This window comes from Oreochromis niloticus, linkage group LG4, assembly GCF_001858045.2.
Source record: "Oreochromis niloticus isolate F11D_XX linkage group LG4, O_niloticus_UMD_NMBU, whole genome shotgun sequence".
Lineage (NCBI taxonomy): Eukaryota > Metazoa > Chordata > Actinopteri > Cichliformes > Cichlidae > Oreochromis > Oreochromis niloticus.
In genome coordinates, this window is record NC_031969.2 from 20,075,299 (window position 1) to 20,099,760 (window position 24,462).

The window sequence follows — 24,462 nt, forward strand, 5'->3', positions numbered from 1 at the left end:
TTCTTTTTTCCCCTCCCCACCCTCTGTCTTTCCCTCCATCTCTCTCTACTTCTTCCTTTAATAGCTGATCCCATTCTTACGCTTCTTGTATTTCAAACGCATATCTGCGAATTGTCTTGATGTCTGCAGCATGTCCTGACAGAATGATGGACAACGCTCCCATCCCTCCTTCTGTCACTGCTGGCACGGGCGTAACTCGCTTCTCACAACCCATCATTGTTCTCTTTTAATTCAAAGTCCCGCCTCTCCCCCCCACATCCATCCCAACTGAGTACAGGACACACAAAAGCTAAAAATCCCCTCAATCCCCTTGAAGAACAAAGGTGGGTTTCAAATGATTAGTTTACATGCGATAACTCATCCAGAGTGATATTATGTCACCACTGAAACAACGCTTTTGCATTGTCGTTTGTGAAGTGTTTACCCACTGGGACAGCAATAGAAGTAATTCAATATACCTGGAAAATCAGCACAGTATGTGGGAGCAACAGGGGAGAGGATTTTAACAGTGACTTATCGCCTCCTGGTGGATTTTTTTTTTTTTTTTTTTTTTTTTTTTTGTAAAGGATCTGCACACTTGGTGTCTATAATATAGTTGATCACTGCCACCTGCTGGTGTGCTCCGTCCTTTAAGCGACTAAGGATGTTTAAAAAAGCAGATTTTAACCTGTCATGAAGGTCTGTATTATCTCCAAAAGGGTCATTTGATGTACAGTCAGCAAAAAACACACAACCAACAAGCAAAATGCAATAAATATACAACAAAAGCATTAAGAGCATAGCGTGCTGTTCAAAAACTTAATGGCAAACTGCTCTGAGAAAGGGTGGCTAGAGTCAGCCAGGATAGGCTGGGGCTGTCCTTACCTTGTACAGGTTAGGAAGGTGATTCAGGGTCACACCTGCAATTTTGCTGCACTGTTGCTGTTTTGTTTTTTTGTTTTTTTTAGGTTTAGTGAGCATTCCAGCTGACAAAAGAGAACGTGAGAACAAATTCAATAAAATACTCATAAAAATGCTGTTGACGTGGAAACCACAGAGCTTGTAGTTAAAGTGCATGCGTTGTTCAGGCATCCACCTGAAGCTCAAAGGTCAACTTACAGCCTTTGCTTGCCTATAAAGTAAGGAAAGGCTGTAAAGCTATAAAAACAGTGCTTCACCCACCTTTATTACCTAAAACATTATTATTATTATTATTATTATTATTATTATTGTTATTGTTGTTATTATTATTGTTGTTAATAATAATAATAACAAATTAAGGGGACTATGGAAAACGAGATCTGGAAGACAATGAAAATTTTCATATTAAAACTGCACATCAGTGCACGCTAGTTTAGCTCACTGGTTGAGAAGGTGCCCATATCCCTGTGGCTGTACAGCGTCCAGGGTTCAAATCCAACCTGCAGTCCATTGCTGAGTATCTTCTTCCACTCTTTCTTCTCTACTCTCTAGTGGACAAACTTGAAGCGCAAAAACAAAACTTAAAAAAACTGCACATCAGCAAGATGGAAAGTGAGAGCAGGGATGGGTTGGGGACGGGTCCAGGGTCAGCAGTGAGCATGATGGCAGGATATGTTAAAGAATCTGTTACCTTGTTTGACAGAAATCAGTGCATTTCTTTCTCTTTTTGATGACTATTTATTGAACAAAAATGTGCATTATGGTTAAGCAAACAGCCTAGGGATAAAAAGTTGTTTTTTTTTTTTTTTTTAAATAGCTTATTATAAGTTGGATGGGGAAAGAGATTCTGCTTTGGGTCTGGCTAAAACCTTTTTGGGGTGGGAATGTCAGTTGTTGTTCCAGGCAGGAAAAACGCTGGAAGGAAACCTTACCTGCAACACATGTGTGAAGCAGCAGCTTGATGAGCCAGAGTGCTTTTAAAAACACGTCCAGCCAACAATTAAAGCTTTAAACTGAGTTATTTTTATGTTCACAGATAAATATGAGGCAGCACTTTAGGAGAAGTACAGCTGCCATGATCACGGGAGATGTTTATTTTTTGCCCCAAATTTTTAAGTATTTGATGTTCAGTTCAAATCCAGAATGCTGACTTTTATGTGTGCTGTCTTTCTGAATTTGTTTCTCTCTTTGTGTGTGTGTGTGTGTGTGTGTGTGTGTGTGTGTGTGTGTGTGTGTGTGTAGAAGTCCTGAAGAAAGGCAGTTCGGCGCACCCTGCACTTCTGAAGAAGGAGGTGGAGGCTGTCCGGGACAAACAGCGAAGTCCTGTCTACTGCGATCAGCTGCTCCAGCACATCAGCTCACTGCCCACAGAGTCCACAGCAAGCTGCACGGAGTGACGCTGCACACGGAGAAACGCAGACAGATGTTTGTGCCTTAACTGTGAAAAAAAGTGTTCACTTTCTGTTCTTTGAATTCTATTTAAGTGTTTCTTTGTTTTGTTTTTTTTATAGCAAGAATAGAAAAAATTTCCAAGACCTGTTCATTACCTCACCATTGTTCTTCAGTACTATGAGTTTTATGACTAAATCTTCTTCTTTTTTTCTTTTTTTTAAAAAAAAAAGATTTTTTAAATAATTTTTTGTATTCATGTACAGTGTCTCCTTAATTTGCTGTGTTCTGCATTCATTCCTCGTGCTGTACTCCTTTGGCTCTAATGTTTGATTTTAAGAAAAATGTTTTCAAAATGTTGTATGTTTGGTTGTTTGTGCATATCCCGATTGTACTAAACCGGTCAGAGGAGCTGGTCATGTGATTTTTGCCTTCAAAATAAAAGCACACAATCTTTTCTTATTATATTTGTCCAAACCGACTTGATTGGATGTTTAAATCCAGGTTATATTTCATGAAATCTGATTCTTTAAATAGGACATTATAGATTTCTGCAGCACCACGCTGATAAGCAGAACTCGTGTATCCATCCTTTTCACAGTCCCCGTGTGAATCTGCTGATTCTCGCTCATCTATTTGAGATCTGCCTCCAACATGTAGCCACCCGCGTAACTGATAGCAGAGCTCCATCCACGCCGTGTGCCTAAACAGCGACTCTTGCATCCACCCAGCCGGCCGTGACACAAACATCCCGTCCTCTGTTCTTTCGCCATGCTGCAGATCGGAGATGAGGTGGTGTATTTCTCGGTGGTATTTCTGCTGGTTGTACTGGTAACTAGAAGCGCCACTTGGGCCACCCTCCTCACCGCGTTTCTCTACGTCTTCATGGTGATGTTCCGCTTCCCTCCAGTGCCGGCGGACCGGGCCGCTCGAGTCCTGCGGCCCCGCGCTCTCTTCTCAGGCGGCGGCGTCCCGGTGGTGGCGCACCGCGGAGGAAGCCACGACGCTCCGGAGAACACCTTGGCAGCGATCAGAGAGGTGAGAGCTGTACTGCTCCGATTTATAACCACAGGCCTCTTGTCTCTTATCTACCTGCAGCAAATGACAGGTGTAGGGACATTTAATTATGGTGTTATCTGGAATAACAGCCCTTTGGGTCAACAGCCATGGCTGTGACATGCTGTCGCTGTTACTTTTGCAGTAAAAACAGGTTTTCTTGGTGTTTTTCACTTGCTTTTTTTTTTGGTTTTTGGTTTTTGTTTTGTTAAAGAAATAAATGGAAGTAGGTCAGACTCATCTTGCACCAGATTCTGCTCCTGTGATGTTTATAATCTGATGCCATCTTTATGATGAAGATCTACTCTCCATTTCACAATGCCTTCTCTTCCTAGCATCTATCCAGATGCCTAAACCTCTGGATGAGATGCTTCTTTTATTTCAACAGGCTGGTTTTCAGCTTTTTCTGATGATGAAGCAATGAGCCACAGACAAAAATATAAACAAAAATAAAATCTTATCTGTCTTTTGGACACCAGAATTCATCCATTCATGTATATAATCATACATTGGTTCACGCAGTATCTTTCTGTCCCATTACATCTGCTCTAGGCTAGTAGGAACGGGGCCACTGGAGTGGAACTGGACCTGAGTTTCACAGCCGACGGAGTCCCGGTCCTGATGCACGATGAGACCGTAGACCGAACCACCAATGGGTCTGGACCAATCAGCAAACTTCAGTTTGTTCAGCTCAGGAGACTCAATGCTGCTGCTCACCACAGGATGAAGTAGGCTGCCTATTGAACAGTGATTCAAGAGTGTTTATGCTTAGTTAAAAACGGTGTTTGTGAACAATAAGCCGCTCAATGGGGAGTCTCAGAAGTGTGTTTCACCAAAAGTTTACAGTTTTAGAAATGCTTTTATACGAGTAAGAGTTTTTGTATTCTAGCATTTGGCCACAGAATCTTTGATTCTCTTTTTGTCTTTTTTTCCTCCTTATTTTTGTCTATATGTGTATTTTTCAACAAAATGATTTAATAGTGCATATCTTTTCCTAGTTTATTTTTTTAAAGACTTAGAACAAAACTAATGGAATGCATACAGTTGTGGTCAAAACCTTACATACACTCATCATGGGCATGAATGTCAAGGAAGAAGCCCCTGCTTCAAAAATGACACCTTTATTCTTCACTGAAATTTGCATCTTTCCACACGGACGAGTCAAATGTCTTCTGGTTGCAAACCTGAGAACACTGTACCAAATTTCAGGCATGGTGGTGGTAGCATCAAGCTCTGGGGCTCTTTTGCTGCCAGTGATACTTGTAGATTGCCAGTTCAGTCAAGAGGAGTAGTCACATATCCAGTTTGAGTTAGAAGCAAGAAACTCGTTTATGGCTACCAAAAGCATCTGGCTGAGGTGCAACTTACTGGGAACATTTAACCAAATATTAGTGGGTGTGTATCTATACATTTGACCATGTGTGGATTAGAGAAAATCCATAATAAATTCAAACTTGTGCACCCAGTTCAAAGTCATTAAAGATGTGTGCTATGCAATCAGTCCGTCCTGGAAAAAGAACAGCTCAAAGAAATCATATCTATAAATATAGACATTTATGTTTACAATGAGTTGATGCAAACTTCTGACCACCAGCTTTAAATGCACGAAGTTCATAGATCAGTAACCAGTAAAAACAGGGAGTTATCTCATTTTTCCAATGGTTTCTTTTAATTTGCAGGGACAGATTTAATGTAGAGAAGGTTCCAACTCTGCAGGAAGCTGTGGAGGAATGCATCAGGCACCAGCTGACCATCTTCTTTGATGTCAAAGGTCAACCTGATATGGTACCTAACAGGCTTATGGATACACATCTACATACACACTACATACACATCTCTTACATGTGATCTACAATCATATTCTATAAACATGGAAAAAAAATCTGATCCACAGCTCTCGAAGAAAAGAGAAAAACTACACACCAGCTGAATTAATGCAATGATTGTAATCAAAAAAAGAAAGAAACTGAAGTTACCACATAGTTATAGTACTTGTGTTGTTCATTCCTCTGCTTTACAGGCTGTATCAGTGCTTCATAACATGTTTAAGAAGTTCCCGGTACTTTACAACTCCAGCGTCGTTTCCTCCTTTGAACCCAAAGTCATCTACAAGGTAATTCAAAAACTCCTGAATTACACTAATCATGAAAATCAGTCAAAAACAACACTAATCATAATGGTTTAGAATAATGTTTAGGGGGAGGAATTCTGCAAGTGATTTCAGCTTCTCATAATCAGCCTCTCAGTTTTATGGAGTCAGTGATGTCATTTTGTGTGGCAGTGATGGGCCCTGCTGAGCTTTATCACCCAAGACTACTACAGATTTAATTCAATCCACTGTATTTGTTTAAAAGAAATAAAAGGCTCTACTAACTACTAAAACCTGCACTGTGTTGACCTTTGTCCTCTTCTGGTCCGCAGATGCGTCAGACTGACCCCCACGTGATCACAGCTCTCACCCACCGGCCCTGGAGACTGAGCCGCTTTGGAGACGGCACGCCTCGTTCTCTGTCGACGTGGAGCCAGCTGTGGACCGGTGTTCTGGACGTCTTGTTGGACTGGGCCCACCATCGCGTGCTGTGGAAACTTTGTGGGATCTCTGCCATCCTCGTGCAGAAAGACTTCATCTCACGGTAATTGAGAGTTGAGAGGTAGTTTATTTTGTAGTGTTGTATTGTTGTAGACTAACGGTGACCAACAGGAAGGTGGTTTTGATTAATCTGTTACTCATAAATGATCAACTTCATATTTAGTGTTTAAAAGAAGTACTGTGCAAAAGTCTCGAGCCACCCCTCAGTTTTTAAAATATTTTTGCTGCGTGAGAATTGCACAATTGAGTTTGTTCTCTTTCCTTTCAATCAGGGACTATGTTCAGTATTGGGCAGAGCGAGGAGTGGAGGTGGTGGGCTGGACTGTTAACACTGCTGTGGAGAAGGAGTACTACCAAAACCTGCTGAAGATCAGCTACATGACTGACAGTCTGCTGGAGGACTGTGATCCTCATTATTGAACGATACCACACAGCCACACACACAGAAATCTTCCAGACTTACAGGTTCTCAATATAACCACATTAGATCTTAGAAACTCTTTGGTTTGATATAGGGTATAATTAAGAAGTGCAATCATTTATTTCTACTCCTGCGTACAAGTAAATAAAAACCATACCCGATTTAAAGTGGTTAATCTCCCCTTCAAGGCAGCCTCCTTAGGAAGTCCTCTTGCTCTTCCCTAAATCTCCTCTGTGTCAAAATGGTGACCCTTCACCTTGAATTCCCTCAGAAATCTCAGGACATTACAGTAGACCTCAGAGTGAACAGTGTCAGCCTGGGAGGGGAAAGGTCACAGCTCAAAACCTGCTCGGTGCTGCAAAAATGATGAGCGTGCATGGTGTGTAGTGAAATCAGAGAGGCACAAGAGTGAGCGATCACGACTGAGGTGCTGTAGCGCCTCACGAGGAGCTGACTTTTAGGTGGAGATAAGCCAGATTCATAACCAGTTTATTTTTAAAGAATAGCAGCACACATCATTTTTTTCCCTTTTAATAATCCTAAAAATCCTATATAATAAAGTGAAAGTGTTGATAATACTGAAAGATAAATTATAAAATGGAATAAAGCTAGAAGTTTGGTGCTAGCTAATTCTGTGATGGAAACCAGTTCCACAGAAATACACCAGTTTACAGTGCTGTGCAAAAGTCTTGAGCTAACACTTGTTTCTTTATACATCTTCGAATAATCTTCAGGAGTAGTTCCCAGGCTTCTAGAAGGACATTCAAAGCTCTTCTTTGGATGTGTTGGAGGAAATCTCCCAAATAGAAGGCTGCCAAAGTAAAACAGAGACACAGTGAGACAATATAATCAATCACATGTACATGGGGTGAACGTCTCTAATGAGAGTCACACCAGTACTCTTCTTTATTGCAGGTTATATAGGCATGTAGGTTACTCAACAGGGCGGAGGCAGTCTCCGCCTGTTCCCAGAATATAGATTACAAATGTATATCTTGCTAAAGAACATAGATTGCTTAACAGACAAATGCATATCTTGCTAAAACGTTCAGTTCATACTATACTAAACATCTGCTTATGTGGAACTTTCCGTTCCTCTTTACACAGGAACTTGTCTTCACAGGCATATGATAAGCATAGGCAAAGCTTCATGTTTATCAGGGTGAATCGTCATTCAGAGTTTACACAATCACAGCATATCATTCAGAGGTTTACACAGTTACAAGCAAAGCATATTTGAATAATAAACAAAATCTTTTCACAGGATGTTTCTGCCTTTTGTGCAGAAACTACATCTTCTTTTGTCCTGCACTTGTCCAGCTTCCTCAAATGTTTTAAGGACCGGCTGCACACCATGCTGGGATTTTTCAGTTTTTGGCTGTTTGGGAATCACCTTGTTGGTGCAAAATTATATCTGCTAGAAACAAAGTGCCTAAACATAAAATTTCAAATGGGTTCTTTGCAAGGTTGTCTGTTATGTGTAGACACATACAATAGGAATTAACAACAAACCCCCCCCCAAACAAACAGCAATCATTACCCTGAAAATGATCAGGTACAAGGACTGAACTGAAAATGAGTGAAAAAGCAGCCAAAGTCCAAACAAAAACTTTGAAAGACTTTCAGAAAGCCCGAAGAACTATTGCTCAAGACCACCTTTTTAAAACTTCCAGTAAAATCTGGCTCTTCTTCTAGTTACCTGTAGCTGGCACACAGGTGAAGCTATACAAACATGTTACACCATGAAGGAACATCTGCAGACTTGTCACCTTTATTCTACTGCCGGCAGTAACACCTCCACCTCACCTGGACCAGGGATAAGCGTTTTCTCTACCTGCTGTGCTGCTGATCTTCCACAGGTTTTACTGCACCTTTAAAGAGACAACAATGTATGTATATAGTGGTTACATAACATTTAGGCATCATATTTACTGCTTGCCATGATGACATTGTAGTCATAATGATAAAAGATCTCATGTCACTGCTATGTGATGTTTATTTAATACTGCAGCTGCACAAAAAAACAAGAAACTGTGCTGCATGTAAGACAATGATAATATGGGTTAATTGTACACTTCAGAAGTGCAAGCAGACGCAACAACTCAAATATTTCTATATTGTTTTAATGCGTGTGTCAATAAAAGAGGGTTTTGTTTAATCTGAGAAAAAAGTGGGCCATGAATCATGCGAGGTGACACACACTGAACATCTCATTCATTACTGTAACTCATATTTATTCCTCTGATGTTTCAGGTGTGTTTCTGTGTCTAACTGCTGCTAATTGTTTCATTTACAGGGTCAAAGTTTGCTTTCTTTCTTTCTTAATGAACACTTGAGTTGTGCTCATGTAAAGATAAGTTAAAAAAAATATATCAGAAACAGCAGTATTTATTTTGTCTTTAACTGCAACACATCTGAGATACAGACATCCAAAGATTTGGAGATTAAATAAGCAGATGCACATTTTTTCCCCTTAAAACGTTACAGAAGAAACAAAAAGGGGCCCTGGTATCGGGACAGAACTGGTTACACTCTGACTAAAATCCAGGACGCAAATAAAGATATTTCAATCATGAATTGATGCACTAATGGGTACAAAATGCTGCAAACAATATCAGACCAATGCAGAAAATTAACTGTTTCACCCTCAGGATTGAACTGGGGGAGAACTCCCACAGATGTGTTACTGTTGGTGCACCTGTGCTCACCTGTGTGTACTGTAAACACAGACATCGTTGGCGCATTTGCGGCTTGTTGAAGCACATAAACGTCACTCATCTGACCCGATTTTAGTGTCTTATTCGTCACACTGAGGCCGAATCATCGCGATAACGTGAAATCGTCCTGCATTTTCGCTCTCACCTGAGGCAAATTAGAGAAACCGGCTTCATTACACCTCTGCAAGTCTCACTTCACACTCGGGGGACGCTGTCGCTTTAAAGCGCCAAAGGAGGCGTGTAGGCACGTCGAGACGGTGACCGTGTGCGTCTCGTGTCTTACGAATGACTGCCGCTGTTTCAGGTTATGTGACATTGTAGCCGGCCAGGACACCTTAGCACCAAAGTGACTTACGTTTTATGACTGATCGGGGCACACGGAGAGACGGGACTCTGACTGTGCACTGGTCGCTAGTTTTTGGGGTTGTTGTTTTTTACGCGTGGCGCACTGCTCTGCTTCACGAGGTTACCGAACAGTTTGCACACTCTCGTGTCCCAGCTCAGTGGATTGATCAGCTTCTCACATCTGAAGAGCTTCTTCTTGGATGTACGTGCTTTGCTTCACACTTCAAAGTGCTGAACTCGGGGATCACAGGTGAAGCCGCCCGCGCATGATGTACACAATTACAAGAGGTCCCAGCAAACTGGTCACGCAGCGACGCACAGGTGAGACTGTGGGGCTAAACTTTGAAGCACGGCACACCGGAAAACCCACTTTCACCTCGCCGGACTGCTGATGACAAGTTGTTTTGTCCTCTTTGTCTTGCCTTTCAGGGCCCACACAGCAGCTGGACGGCAAAATCAGTGATTTCAAGCACAAACAAACGTCCTGGAATATGCCTGGGTAGGTGCACAGGTCGTGAAAGGAGACACCTGTAAAGAAATGATTGCATTATAGTTTTTTTCAGATACTTGTGATTGTGAATGACTGTGTCCTAGCAGCTGTGGACGTCATCAGCTAGAGACCGCAGCAATTGTTCATCAGCTGATGCCTCAGTGATTGAATAAAACCCCACTCCGGTTTTCTGAGCTTGGCCTGCCTACTCTGTTGGTTTTTATGATTTTTGGTTTGAACCAGCCAGGCAGACTGGCCCTGTTCGTGTGTGTGTGTGTGTGACCTTGGATCACAAGGTCCCTCATTCAGCTGTTGTACTTTCTTACTCCTGCCTAACCAGCCTTTCTTGGATATAGGATATCACCTAAAGTTCCTGCTTGGGAATGATAATGAGCACTTTCTTTCTTGCAGAAATCAACACAATACTTCTCTTGTCCCCCTTTCAGACTTCCCGCACCAAAGATCGTTTTCAACCGTCCGAATGGTAAGAAATACCATCACCCTGCTCCAGCTCTGCCCGCACACAATCATCACGAAGAGAGTTTCACCCTTTCGCATGAAGAAAATGTCAAGTTTGTCTCTGAGGGTAAGAAAATGAGTCTATCCCACTGTTACGCTGTATCCTGACGCCCATCCCTCACTTGCTGTTTTGTGAATGACATTATTTTACTATCAAGATGCTAACCAGCCCCCTCCTCTTCCCTCCGAGGCCTCACCCACACAGCTGCTCTCACACTGATAGGCACTGAGCAGAAAAATGCTCTCACGCCCACATCATGCTGCTCTTGACCCACGCTGGCACATGTGCTGAAAGAAATGGCATTTCAGGCTCGGGGTTTAAATCTAGGCGCCACTTTAAAGAAGTGCACCAAAGGGTTCTGATGGGATTGTTGGATTTGAAGTTTGGGGTTCTTTTTAACATTCGCAAACCCAGCGAGTCTCCAGGAGATCCCCCACTTGGCTCAGTTGTTCTTACATTGTGTGTCCTGTTGTTGGCATTGAAGCTCAGTCACAGCAGCTCATAAACAACTTGAGTAACCTTGGCACTGACTGGACAAGGGCACAAACTAGGCCTGACACTGCCTTTCTGGCAAAGACTTCTGTTCAGGTTGGATTGGTTCTTTTCTGTTCACTGAAATACAAATTGTATAATCAAACGTATCCACTGGAGGCTCCTCAAAGTCATGACCTGGTGGCAGCTGCCAAAGTTGAACTTAATAGTAGTGTACAACCGCACACACACAGTTTGTGACCACGTGCTGCACTGTTTGGAACACAAACATTTGTCAGGAGAGGTATGTCTCTGAAACAGTTGCTGGACTTTACTTGTTAGGCACTGTGGGTGTGGCCCTGGAGTGCTGGACTTGGACAGATAAGGACATTTTGGTGTTCATGGTGGCTTTAATGACCGAAGTCTTGTGTTTTCAGCCTGGCAGGAGGTGCTACAGCAGGAGCAGGAGGTGGGACAGGCTGCACAGAAAGCGGTGCATTATAAAGAGGCCACTGCCAGCCCACACATGGACGGTGAGTACAGCTACTATTTTTCCTTTTTGTGTTATCTTCAGACCCCAAGTCGGTGTTTTTACGCACTGTGACAAAAAAAAGTCCTGAGATTTTATGTATTTAGTGCAAGTGTAACAATCATATCAATCAATCATATTTCATCTAGCTGCAGCTCACAGGCCTGTAACCGTCGCACTGGTTTATAACAGCCAAATGGCCTAGCATAGCCCAAAGTCACAGGTCAAATCTGTTGACTCATTCTAAAATTTTAATATAGCAATGCATGGGGAAAGCTCACACACATTTTCATGGTATTTGTAGTTTGTTTTTTGTTTTTTTTTTAAATGTAACAGTGATCATAATAATACTAAGACCTCTAGCCCAGAACAAAAATCATGAATAAGATGAATCAAGAAAAAATACATTAAATACAACTCGTTGCTTCTGTGACTTTTAATGTGGTGGTGTGACTGAGCTGTTGCAGTTCCGCCTTATGACCACCAGAGGGCGATGATCACTTTACATTCCCAGCAGGCAGACGTAACTGATAAAAGTCGGCAGTGTTAGATATATATATATATATATATATATATCTTAGCGTTATGTAAGACAGCTTGATGTAAAAGATGCTAGTAGTTATTTTTGAAGTTTTTACGTTTCTCATTTTATTTTTAAATGAGATTTAAAAATGCGTTTATTTTGAATTTATTACTGTCGCAGTTCCTCCTTGTGACCACAAGAGGGCACTGAAGACTCATTAAAAATGCCCAACAGGTGGTGATGGTTTAGCTCACAGTTTGAGTGGATTACCATTTACCAATGGGCTAAATGCAGCAGTCCAGTAGAGTGTATTGAATAGGTGGTAAGGAAAACTTATAGACGAAGAGAAAAGCATAATATTTAGTGATTCTTTATTTTTCATCCTTTTGACATATTCTCAACCATCCACGCCATGGACAAAGATGGATCTAATGGTTTAATTTCTGTTTTCTTCTCAGACTTTGTGCCCATAGATTTGGATGAATGGTGGGCCCAACGCTTCTTAGAAAACATAGATAAGCTCTCCTGACGCTCCTCTGGGATTCAATGCTCTCGGACAGTCTGGAGGTGAGACCACGATGACGGCTCACAAAAGAAGAGGAAGCCTGGGCGGGAGTTCTGATGGGTCAAAGTACCCAGATGTGGTTGAAATGGACTGACAGTGCTGATAACGGTGGACAGAGAAACTCCTGAGAACCACTTGAACTTGTGCGGTCTAACTGCCGTGCAGACAGACTGCACACAGAAGGATGAAGTCTTAAAACTGAGGTTCATCTTATATTTTCTCTCTCACAGCAGAGATGTTACTTTGAAATGCAGTAAAATCGTATTTTAAAGTTCTGGATTACAGTTTCGTTTCTTTAACCTGGCATGATGTTGAATCTGTGTTTATTTACTGACAAGACTCCATAAATCCTCACACTATTTGAAATGACGTTCACTGATTCCTGAATGCAGCCGAGTCTCCGAGTATGAGCACAAACCACAAAACTAAACAAGAACATAAGAAAAACTGTTCAAGCAAAAGAAGTGAGAACAGCAAAAGACTACAAACTTGCAGGCTGAATTTCAAATGTGCTGAGAGGTGGAACATGGGCAAAGGAGGAAACCCCCCACACTTTGAATTTCGGTGCAGATTTGGAGCACGTTGGCTAAAACTGCAAAATCCGGCACTGGCCGTGGCAGAAGATTTACTCTTAAGTGTCCTTGTGGTTGAGCTGGAGGATGAATGTTTTTCTGCTCAAAATTTGTACCTCAGAGACAAGGTTGTTACTCTCCTGCCATTTTTCCAACTCTCAGCAGAAAAACACACAAACCAAACAGATTATCTGGAAACTTAGAGGTGGCACATTTCCAAAAGGAAGACCAATAAAGCTTCCTTATAAATCCAAACTTGGAAAAATATCAGATATTTAAGATGAGTCCAGCTGGCAGCAGCATATCAGAACCTCAGCGCTCACTGGGAAGCCTGGAATATTCATGATGCGATTAAGAAAGCCTGACTATTAACTGAAAATACACTAAAAAGAGTGAGCATAATGGAAAAGTCACACTGTAACAACAGAAAGGTGCAACCATGACCTTCATGTCCTGATAATGGCAGGACCAAAGAACACAAAGCGTAGAGACACTGAAGTGTTTACGGAGAATCTTCAGACAGTTCCTGTTTCAGCCTTCACGTGTGCTTCACAGGTGGAAATGAAAGACTTCAGAGGGGAAAAGAGGTGGTGTATTCTTTACAAAGTCCAGTTCTCTGGCTTTATCGACCACTGAGGTGCTCCGAATGCTCCAGTCTACAGGCTGCTTTCACCAAAACAGAGCGTGTCTGCGGGCAGCTCTCAGTGCTTCTCTAAAGCTTTAGTCAGGAGGTCATTGAGGCGGGAAATCATCGGTCGGGGATCATCGTTCAAGCCGGCTGTGATCATGGCATTGTCATAGATCTGGAAAAAATAAAAGAAGTAAAACTATAGAAGCTGCACTGCTACCAGTTATTACCATAAAATCTCTCCAGTGAACAAGCTAATGGCATCCTGCCTGAAGAGAAAGACTGGGCAACATTTTACACTGATAATAACATGCTTATTGTATCAGTATTGGCAATATTAGCCCTGTATTTACCAAAATTTGCAGTATCTTACAGCACTACAGCCCTTATTTTTTCATTAAAACACATTCGACTCTTCATTTTTGTTCTTCTGAATATAAGAAAAGTGTTAAAAATCGTGATATGGCATAGTTTTGTTTAGAGTTCATTAATGGAAAAATGGGCAAAGAGCAAATAGAGATGAAATAACTGTGAGGGTTCTCCCAAGCCTCCCACTACCTGCTCCAGTAATAATCCAGCCAGCTCAGAGTTTGTGTCCTTCAGTGCGAACAACTTCTTGATCAGATCGTGTCTGTGAGAAAGCAGAGCACAGTCAGAAGTGGCCAAAAACCCACTTCCCCCCCACTCTCCATCCAGTGAAATTTGTCCACACACACCCTGCATTGATCTCCAGTGTGGGCTGCAGTATTTGGGCTCTCTCCTCAGCGGTGCGGGCCAGCTGCTGGGTGCGGAGGAAGTGGCGTGCGGCGCCCATTTCCAGCACTGTGATCATGGCCGGGTGGGTGTCCAGACGAGGCGTCAGCTGAGGTGCCAGAGGAGAGAATTAATTACAGGATGTGTTGGTACAAAGAGACGTTTAAATCGGTTTCTCAAGCTGCTTAAGATGAATTGGTTGTTACCAAAACTGATGAAGTAGGACAAACTGTGACGCCCATTGTTACTGGAATGTCCATTTAATGATGCAGGAAATGTGTAAATGTTCATTTCCGTTAAAGGTTTATTCATATAGCACCAAATCACAACAACAGTTAAGGTTAAACACCAACAATATTACAGAGAAAACCCCAAAAATCAGGTGACTTCCTGTGAGCAAGCACTTTGGCGACAGTGGGAAGGAAAAACTCCCTTTTAACAGGAAGAAGCCTCCAGCAGAAACAGGCTCGGGGGGCGGGGCCATCTGCCGCGACAGGTGATGATGTGATGCCTGATTCTAATGTGCCAAATCATTTTCAGCCAAATCGATTCCCACGCTGTGTGACAGTCACCTTAAATGTTTAAATGTAGTTTAAAGTTTCAGGGCTTTAATGTGCCGCTGTCACCTTATTAGCGCTGATAATAATTAACCAATTAAAATGATTAACTTAAATTAAAATGTTTTTATTACTACTCTGTACAGAGAAAAATCCAATCAGGTGATTTCCTGTCCTCTGATTAACGATCTTCTGTCCTCTGCTCCGACTGTGTCTTGTCCTTTTTGCGACAGTGGTACATTTAATGGCATCTTTTTTATGTTCTTTATAGATTTTTAATCACCATTTCATTATCACCCTCTGATATCACCTGTGATTAGAGCAGGCCCCACTCCTGCTGATCATTGTGTGTGAAAGAAGACCCACAAAACTCCTCTAGCGCATACAGAGCCTGAAGCAGACAGCTGATTACTCCTGTAGTGATACCTGTTATCTCCAGCTGGGGTTTTAGGTTTTATCAAGCCAAAGAAAGCCTGGTTGTGCTGAACTTTGTTTCTCTGTGCTGATTTTATTGTACTCGTGCTCACATTATAAGCTGAGCCAAACTCACAAATAATCGCATTTTCAAGCCGATTTCATCCTGAAATTTATGACCTGAAGCTTTGGAGCTTCTGTGAAGATGTTGGCTTGTAATCTGTTTATGAACGTAAAAACTAAGGTACGAGTCGCCCTAACTGTGTTAGAATTAGTCACACTTTGCTTAGTTCACATAGAGGAAGAAAGCTTCCACATCATTGTTTTTTTATTCACCGACACGACGGTTAAAATTGAGTCCGTGACAGGAAATCAGCTGATCATTCACCACGGCTCTGATTTAACCAGCACTTACAAAAGTGTTTTTTTTTTTAACTTTTCCCATCATACCCTTCTTCAGGACCTAAAGTTCACACTCTTCCCACAAAACTTTACAAATCTACAACTGTGCAGAAAGAAAAAGGACAAAAAAGAAAGGAAACAAAGTGATCAAAAGTGCAGATAGAGACGACAAACAAGCCTCTAAGAACCCATCAGCCGAATTCAGAAACAGTCATTTCAGGTATCTCAGGCATGCAAACGTTCCTCTCTTACCTTTATGTTAGTCACACGGGGTCCTAGCGAGTTCTTCATCCAGACCATGAGGTCGTCAGCCTGCTCCTGCGTCAGGCGCTCGGATGCTGCGAGGAAGAAAAGACGATGAGCAGGAGTCAAGTCTACAGCTGCGACAGCGAGAGGCTAGAGGCTCTTGTGAAAGACGGGCACACCTGGCTTGCTGTCTTCATACTTCTCCTCCTTGTAGTGATCGACCACGATGTCGGTCTCGACTGAGATCAGCTTCTTCTTGTCAAACTCTCTGAGATGGAGCAGGGTCAGCTCATCAAACTGCTCGTAGCAGAAGAGCACCTGCACACGTGCACACACGCAAATGGAGACACGGCAGTTTGTTATAGTGAAGCTATGAGCATAAGCAGCATCTGTTGTTAATTAATCAGGATAATTAGCAGCTCAGGTTACCTGGCTGCTGGCTAACTCGAGTCCGAGTCTTACCTCCATGTCCTTCTGCTTCATGGCTTCGTAGTAGGGGGAGTGCTCTGCGAGATGTCTGTTAGGGGCACACAGGTAGTAGATGTTACGGGTGCCTGCCTTCATGCGGGACGCGTACTCCATCAGATTGGTCTGCTGGCCGGCCGGCAAAGCCGACGACTCGAATCTCAGCAGCTTTGCAATATCCTCCTACAAAGAGCGAGAGCATGGAGCGAGACTCAGACTCAAAGTGTTTCTGCTAACCTTTAAAGTTCTGTGTCATTTCATTCAAAGCTCTGGTGCAAACCTTGACATCTTGTTCCTGCGTGGTGACGATGCCTTCCCTCATGAAGAGGCCGTAGTCCTCAAAGAACTTGCTGTACTTCTCTGGCTCCTTTTTGCTCTGGTCCAGCAGGAAGCGGATCACCCTCTGCTGCAGAACATCACGAAGCTTCCTAAAGAAAGGAGACGGTAGAGAAATGAGCAAACAGATGTGGCCTGAGACGGGCTGAACCGAGGGACTGTTAGAGTAAGTTCCACAATAAAAATACAGATACAGTACATCTCCTTCATTAAACCAAACTTATTCCTAAAACAGCTGCATTACTGCTGCTGTACCTGATGAGGGCGCTCTCCTGCAGCAGCTCTCTGCTCAGATTCAGAGGGATGTCCTCACTGTCCACCACACCTAAAAATAAAACAAAAACACGAAGTGTTGCATGAAGAAAAAAACAAACAGAGCATGCTAGAAGCATTCGAGGAGGAACAAACCTCGAAGGAAGCGCAGCCACTTGGGCAAAATGTCAGTAGCTTTGGTCTGAATCAGGACCTTCCTGCTGTACAGAGCCACGCTGGACCCCATCTCCCTGCTCACATCGAACATGGATGGCTTCTGTTGGCAAATACATTCTTTCGTCACACACTTGACAGGAAACCGGCTTCCTCGACTCACCGCTGCTGAAAGGTCGCTAAAGAACAATTTATAAAGCTGTAATGTAAGTTTACGTCATCTATCAGTACTGGACCTGAACACCAGCTGGTTTCCTAAAAGATTCTCACAGAGCTTTGCAACCAAACAGCAACTGAAGTAAAGTTCGCATTGTGAAATACTCCTCACCGCTTCGGGGACATAAAAGATGCTCCTGATGTTAAGCGGGGCGTCGGCGCGGTAGTGCAGCGTGTAGCGGGGCTTGTCGTAAGCCTGAGCGATGTAGCGGTAGAACTCCTCGTGCTGCCAGTCACTGATCTCCTTCGGCTCCATCATCCACAAGGCCTGAAGGAAGACAGACAGCGATTATTAAAAATTATTATTTTCATTGTCGTAATTTTAGTATGTTTGTCTGAAACAGTCTCATTTACAAGAGAGCCCTAAGTCTAAATGAGACCACTTGTATAAATAAAGGTTAAAAAAAAAACCCAGTCCATTAAATCATTACATTGCTTTAATACTTCTTCTTTTGTCCTCCACCTCTCCAGGTGCCTCAAATTCTTTAAGGAGACACTGCACAACATACACAGCTAAGATATATATCAAATTTGGGCTGACGGCTCTTTGGAAATCAACTTGTTGGTGCAAAAATACTATTTTATGCCTGCTGTCTTTGGATTTTTATGCTAGCAACAAAATGCCACAAAATACAATATAAAACAGGTTCTTTGCCAAGTCATCTGTTATAAACAGATACCAAGATTATTACAATGGAATACAACTTAACTAAATAAATACTGGTGACTGACAGTGCTACCCCTCAGCCTCCTAGTAGACACACCCATGGTATTCATCTCAAACTCCTACATCATCTCGTTCTTAAGTTATCCCATTCACGAGATTTTCGGAAAGCTTACAGTGACTTTCAGCTTGAGGTCACTGAGAGTTGAACTCATCCAGGATTTTTAGTAGATGCACCCCATGGTATCAGTTTGAAGCTCCTACGTCACCTCATTCTCAAGTTATTGCATTCACAAACTTAGGTGTCCACACCACATGCCTGTCCACCCGGAGGGGGTGACGACCATACCCCATGAGCCTTTCAGGGCCGAGTGGCAAAAACGACACTTTTGAAAACATTTAATCTAATTAAATTGTTTTTTTGGAACTTGGTAAACAAACTAAGGTTAAATAAAATAAAGAAATATCCTTAATTTTACTATTTGTTAGTGCCTTTTAATACTTAAATAATTCATAAGTCAGGGTTAAAAAGCAAAGAAACAAAAACATTCTGGTTAAAATTGTCAGGTACGAGGACCGGACTAAAATGAATGAAAAAGCAACAAGTGTCTAAACAAACACAAGGAGCAAACGTTTGGCTCCTTGGAGGCAAAATATAAAGAAATCAGGGGCAGTTAAAGACTTTTACACAGTACTGTACAGTCGTGCCATTTATTTTGTGAGTTTGGACCCATTCAGTGAGAACCTTCATCAGAACAGGAGAACAGCAGCTCACCTGCAGAGTGTTGAGCCTCCGTCCATTCAGAAAGATGGGGAAGCTTACAAAGTTGCTGTACTTTGTAACAACCTCTGAAACAGAAACAATAAGTACTGATGCATGAATACGTCTCCTCACTGCAGCCGTCCTACAGTTACCAAAGCAGCGACAGCACTTTTACCTTTAACTCTGTCCTCAGAGGAAAACTCCTTGCAGTCGTCTTTGAGGTGGAGCACGATTTTCGTTCCTTGTTGAACGCCGGTGGCTTCAGCAATCTCAAAAACCCCAGAGCTGAGGGAGACCATGTGAAATATTGAGGATTACACTTTGATTCACAGCAGCCCTTCTCAAACCAAGGATACCTCTCTACAGCCACTCTTTGCTCTCACCCATCTGAGGACCACTTGTATCCAGGTGCACCGGTCTCAGACGAGCGAGTGTACACGTCCACGTGGTCGGCCACCATGAAGGCGGAGTAGAATCCTACACCAAACTGACCAATGATGGTGCTGCTGGCCTCCGCCTGGTTCTGAAGAGCATCCAAAAACGCCTACAGTGGGGAGAAAGTTACAATAATGACAGAAGGAGTGAGCATCAGAAAAGACAAAGCTGCATTTTAAAAGCCAAACTTACAACAGGAGCGCTATATCGGATAAGTAATGTGACAATGAAGCACTTACCTTAGAACCGGAGCGGGCGATAGTGCCCAGGTTAGACACCAGCTCATCTTTGTTCATGCCGATTCCTGTGTCCTGTTGGAATATAGAAATCAGTCACTCAAGAATTAAGCTATCCTAGTGTGTTGTATCCCATTTACCACCAGGGGGCAGTAAAACATCTCAGGGCTTCAGGTGCACTAGAAGCACTAGGAACAACCTGCTACAAGAGGACTTTGCTTTGTTCTTTATACATACCAATAGCTACAATATTTCAGTCTTGGATACAAGAATCAGAAGAAGATTCCCATTTCTATAATTATTTATAGCTGGCTGTATGGAGCTCGGGACATAAAAAGCAGAGATATGCTACTGATTTAAGTAAGACAATGCAAGAAAGGAGGGGGACCTGGGGTGGAGATGGGTTGCAAAGCAGCTTGAACAAATTTCGAATTGTCCTACTTAAGACTGGATACATGGAAAGGTAACAAGCTGAGCTATCAGCTGGTGTTTGCTGGCACCGAGCTCAGCTGATCTGCTGGGATTACGGCTCACTTTCTGATCTAATGTTATCCTTCCTGTTCTAAAACTTGTCCAAAACTTCTAAAGTCAGTAAAAATGTGTACCTGAATGGTGAAGGTGCCCTTTGCTGCATCACTCTGCAGGTGGATCTCCATTGGAGCCGTTTCACCACCTGACGATATCAATTTGTGGCGCAGTTTTTCCAGTGCGTCGCTGCCGTTAGAGATGAGCTCCCTGATGAAGACCTGAAAGAAAGACGAGTCAGTCAGAGGAGAGCAGTGAAGGTAAACTGTAATGATAGTAGCCTTTGTCCAACTTTACACCACCTCTTTCTCCGAGTACAGGGACCTGGCGACAATATCCAGCAGCTTTTTGGTTTCGGCCTGAAACTCATGTTTGTGGAAACTACCTGAAAAGATCAAAGGCAGAGCAACATTCAGAATTTGAGAAGTTTTCACAGGAAATATGTCTGCAGTTGTCCCAGTACCTTGCACAGCCTCTGTATCGCTGATGATATTGTGCAGAGGCTCCTCCTCTGGCTCTTTCTCTGCCTCCTGGGTGCTGTAATAAGACTGTGGGCTGAATCCAAGGCAGGCCTGCTGCGAACTCCACACCCTGGGGCGACTGCTCCACCTCTGCAGCTGTCCAACCGACAAACCTGATGGCATGACGAGTAAAGATGGTGAGGCCATTTCACAAGGGAGCGGTAGCATTTTAGATCCCTTATCATCTCTCTAATCAGGGTCTACTTATCCCTCTGAGGTCACAAGTTTACCCAAACAATGCCTGAATGCTGCCTACAGCAAAACACAGACCTACGAGAAAGTGATTCATGGCTTCATATCATCCAGGCTTGGTTATCGCACTATCATATATTTGGGCATTAGTCAGACTCTGCGTTCACATCTCTTGCTTGTTCAAAATGCTGCAGCTCGACTCCTATATCCAGGTGTACTGAGAAGCAGATTAAAGCATAGAGAGAATTGGGCTTTTGCACATCTTGACATGTTCAAACCCTTAAATAAAAGTACATCTTTATACTTTTATTCACTGGCATTCAACCCCCAGAGCCTCCACACGTCACATGAACAGAATTTTGGTCCATGCTTGTTGCTTTTAAACATGCATATACATAAACTGACTTGACTTTTTGTGACAGGCATGTATCGATGTGCTATCACAGAGGATGGGCAGTCTACCTGTGCAACCTGAATGGGCTGTAGGTGACGTCTGACCTACCAGGACTCACAAGGACACCAGCAAAAAGCAAAACTAGAGAAAAGTAAGTCAGAGTGAGGGTCTGTAGTCAACATCTGCAAAACCATTGCTTAATTTGGGGAGGGGGGCTCCATCTTGCTGCCACTTTGATTAGCAACAAAGCAGGTGAAATGGATTCACTTGTTTGAGCAGTGTGCATGAGCCTTCTAAAAACAAATAAATAAATAAAAATCTCCACCCCCAGGGCCTCATCTTTGTGTTATAAGTGTTTGTGTAACACTAACGTTAAGTCCTGATGTGCTCAACTGAGAACATCCTGGCCTTTTCAATTTTATTTTATTTGTTTGGGTGACCTCTTCTTGCTCCAAAGACGTAGGAAATTACCAAAAAACCTTTTTCCTCGGTTCTCGGAGCTTTATGGTATGGTACATCTGTGATCTTTCTTCAAAGATGGGGAATATTAAACGATAAATAAAATCCATTCAGCTTAGTGTGATGTAACCATGCAATAAAATTTATAAGCGAATCGCTTTAAATTCATTTTTAACTGTTAATCGGTTTCTACTGTAAGACACGTGAGCCGCAGGTTAGTTTAAAAAACATGGCCACAAAGGTTAGCTGCAGCAGAGTTTACATTTCACTCAAATCTTGGGACTGTCAGCTAGCCGGCTAGGCTAACTTGGCTGGCTAACGAACACAGCTTACCTCCAGTCAAGGAGCGCGAGACAGGTGGGCTGCTCAGCCCGCGTGCAGATGACACCAGCCGCGAGCTGGTCCTCTGAGAGGAACCGAGAGCGAACCGAGCCAGCGCGAGACAGCGGGACATGCTGACACCCAGGTGAGACCCAAAGACGAAACAAATGACAGGTCGACTGACCGACAGGGACACACGCTGAACTACAGCGGGAAAAGGACCTGCGACTGCGCGCGATAATGACGTCAAAAGGGCGACCGCAATCTGCCTGATGAGAATAGGAAGCTATATCTTCAAACTGTAAGTGCATAATTTAATTTTATGTAGTAATACACGGCTAATCATCTGTGTATATTATATGTTTATATTAATCTTTAGTATGGTTATTTACTCGAGTTTTCTGATTACTTCAAATGGAGATTTTTTTGTTGCCAATTTACACTTCAAGGTCAAACAGAGGTAATGTAAAATAAGTGCGTTATGTTCATGCAAGCAGCATTTTTTTTTTTCAATAATCTGTTACATTTCAAATGGTTAATGTCAAATTTGTGATGGTTCATATTTTTAAATGTGAAGATTATTCTTGATCCTGTTCTCACATCAAAATAAACTCTGACTGGACTCTTGGAAACTATGAAAGCTTGTCATTACCACTAAGAAAATAAAAAAGAGAAAAATAATTTTCAAGTTACCCATCTCCAAATTTCAAGTTCCATATTTCAATTTGTCCTGGTACCTACGTAAAAATTCAGTTCTCTCAACATCTCAGATGATGATCTTAAAATCTTACCTCAAATTTTCAGGTTATTTCAAAATTTGAGTTACATTTCAGTTCACATATCTCAGTAACTTCAGGTTATCAGTTTAAAATTTTAAGTTACACATCTCATAATTTCATAATCTCTCAAAATTTCAGGTTACACATCTGAAAATGTCAATGCCCAACTAAGTTTGAAATGTTAAAGTGATAATTTGAATTTACTTGAAATTCTGACTTAGAGGGAACTCCCCCCGCCCCCCCAAACCAAAACAGAAATTCTTCTGTGGCCCAAAAAGCTTCCACAGGCAACTGATGAAAATCTAATGGATCGTTTTATTTATTCATTTTTTTTGATATAGAGAAATGATTGAGCAAATAAAAATCAGCCCAGCTGCTGAACACATACGAATTTCCCCCATGCAGAAAAATTTGAGCCAGTGTCTGTGGCACACAGGTTTATTTAACAATATGGTATATAAGTACGAAATGAGCCATTTGAACCAATTTGTACAGTGATTTCATTTCTTTTCTGCATATTTACAGTACTGTCCACCTGCATGATTTACATTAGAGAATAGTTCATCATCAATTCAAGTTTAATGCGAGAGAAAATGATGCACAAAACTCTCTGAACACAAATCAGCAGTCAAACAAGGTAATTTCCCACCACAGGCGAAAGAGGTTTAGGACTTAATGAGAATTTCTTTAGACTGAAGGAGAGACAAAGCAATCTTTGAACATCTGCAAGACGAACACTGGGCCCAGGCCAGTAAAAAGAACATTCCTGCACCTGTGAACATGAACAAGAGTCAATGCAGGTTTACCTTCAACCTGCAAATTGTGTTTGGGTGTGTGCAATAGTTCCTAGATCTATACAAATACGTTAATCTCCTTTAGACTCTGCAAACAGGAAAGAAATTAAGGCTTTCCTAAAGGCAGTCCTTTTTGAAAAATGGCATATTAGAATAAATTAGCCAGGAACAGAGAAACTGAGCAGGAGGTGAAGCCTGGCAAAAACAATTCCCACACAAATAATTTTACAGTCTTCTCAACACAAATACAATATTAATTTGCAAACGTACAAAATAAAAAATAATAAAATGAAAATTTTTTTTTAGAGAAGTTTTTTAAAAAAGTCAATACCAGAGCATAACAAATGAAAAACAAATTAAAACACAAAGACCAGGGCAAAATCTTGCAAGGCTGGTCGGAACCAAAAATATATTCATTGTGTCTTTGTTGTTTCTTCAACAGCAATTATTAAATCACTCTGTGTACTTGAAAAAGTAGTCCTTGGTTCACAGTCCGTAGGCCTCGTAAGACTCATTTATTTTGTGATTTCTTTCATCTTTCTACATCAGCAAATAGAAAAATTTTGCAGCTGAAAACAGAACAAGGCCTTTCTTCTGTCTCAAAATGCTACAATCCTTCAACAAATTTCTCTAGTGTGTCTCCCGTCGTGTCACCCACCATACCCATGTCACTACTCAACCCCCCTCGGTTTGGTGTGTTAAGCTGCGGGAGCATGGCGCTCTGCTCTGGTGTTCCCATGTGACCCTGCTCCATGGACCCTGACATGGGACCCCCTAAGCTGGGATGGGGAGAGCTGGAGTGGAGTGCGCCATGCTGAGGTGACGGCTGGGGTTGTATCCGAGGGAGG

At 42.2% G+C, this 24,462-nt stretch overlaps 5 protein-coding genes and 1 long non-coding RNA gene across 7 annotated transcripts in view; 3 read left to right on the forward strand and 3 right to left on the reverse strand.

The window, feature by feature from the left end:
• dnaaf5 (dynein axonemal assembly factor 5) overlaps positions 1–2,752 on the forward strand; it is a 28,187-nt gene extending 25,435 nt beyond the window's left edge. The window contains exon 13 of the mRNA XM_003450055.4: positions 2,143–2,752. Coding sequence (XP_003450103.1) covers positions 2,143–2,297 — 155 coding nt within the window. The 3' untranslated portion in view covers positions 2,298–2,752. The remainder of the gene's footprint in view (positions 1–2,142) is intronic.
• Positions 2,753–2,853: 101 nt separating this feature from the next.
• On the forward strand, positions 2,854–7,625 carry LOC100697703 (glycerophosphodiester phosphodiesterase 1). The gene is made up of 6 exons (XM_003450037.5): positions 2,854–3,327; positions 3,898–4,073; positions 5,025–5,130; positions 5,366–5,458; positions 5,767–5,978; positions 6,208–7,625. Exons 1-6 carry the CDS (start codon positions 3,061–3,063, stop codon positions 6,353–6,355), a joined length of 1,002 nt encoding a protein of 333 aa, XP_003450085.1. The 5' UTR covers positions 2,854–3,060; the 3' UTR covers positions 6,356–7,625.
• LOC112846601 (uncharacterized) lies at positions 7,207–9,212 on the reverse strand. The gene is made up of 2 exons (XR_003219613.1): positions 9,065–9,212; positions 7,207–8,227 (listed from the first exon to the last, which is right to left on the reverse strand). It is a non-coding gene; the product is annotated as an uncharacterized LOC112846601 (long non-coding RNA).
• Positions 9,213–9,227: 15 nt separating this feature from the next.
• LOC100699489 (MAPK regulated corepressor interacting protein 2) lies at positions 9,228–12,714 on the forward strand. 2 transcript variants are annotated; one of them, XM_019357909.2, is made up of 5 exons: positions 9,228–9,739; positions 9,848–9,917; positions 10,320–10,494; positions 11,337–11,432; positions 12,410–12,714. In XM_019357909.2, the coding sequence occupies exons 1-5, from the start codon at positions 9,685–9,687 to the stop codon at positions 12,422–12,424; spliced, it is 411 nt and encodes a 136-aa protein (XP_019213454.1). In that variant the 5' UTR covers positions 9,228–9,684; the 3' UTR covers positions 12,425–12,714. The 2 variants fall into 2 exon arrangements, with proteins under 2 accessions (XP_019213454.1, XP_003450090.1); XM_003450042.5 differs by having other exon boundaries at positions 9,233–9,739; positions 10,355–10,494; positions 12,410–12,647.
• On the reverse strand, positions 12,306–22,277 carry trap1 (TNF receptor-associated protein 1). Its single transcript, XM_003450056.5, has 18 exons — positions 22,054–22,277; positions 20,618–20,788; positions 20,457–20,539; positions 20,235–20,375; positions 19,633–19,704; positions 19,342–19,502; positions 19,134–19,243; positions 18,971–19,044; positions 17,644–17,799; positions 17,298–17,418; positions 17,145–17,214; positions 16,834–16,981; positions 16,551–16,736; positions 16,268–16,406; positions 16,095–16,180; positions 14,433–14,578; positions 14,275–14,347; positions 12,306–13,891 (listed from the first exon to the last, which is right to left on the reverse strand). The coding sequence occupies exons 1-18, from the start codon at positions 22,172–22,174 to the stop codon at positions 13,790–13,792; spliced, it is 2,160 nt and encodes a 719-aa protein (XP_003450104.1). The 5' UTR covers positions 22,175–22,277; the 3' UTR covers positions 12,306–13,789.
• Positions 22,278–23,230: 953 nt separating this feature from the next.
• crebbpb (CREB binding lysine acetyltransferase b) overlaps positions 23,231–24,462 on the reverse strand; it is a 40,992-nt gene continuing 39,760 nt past the window's right edge. Inside the window, 1 exon segment of the mRNA XM_025906229.1 lies at positions 23,231–24,460. Within this exon segment, the coding sequence (XP_025762014.1) occupies positions 24,222–24,460 (239 nt within the window). The 3' untranslated portion in view covers positions 23,231–24,221.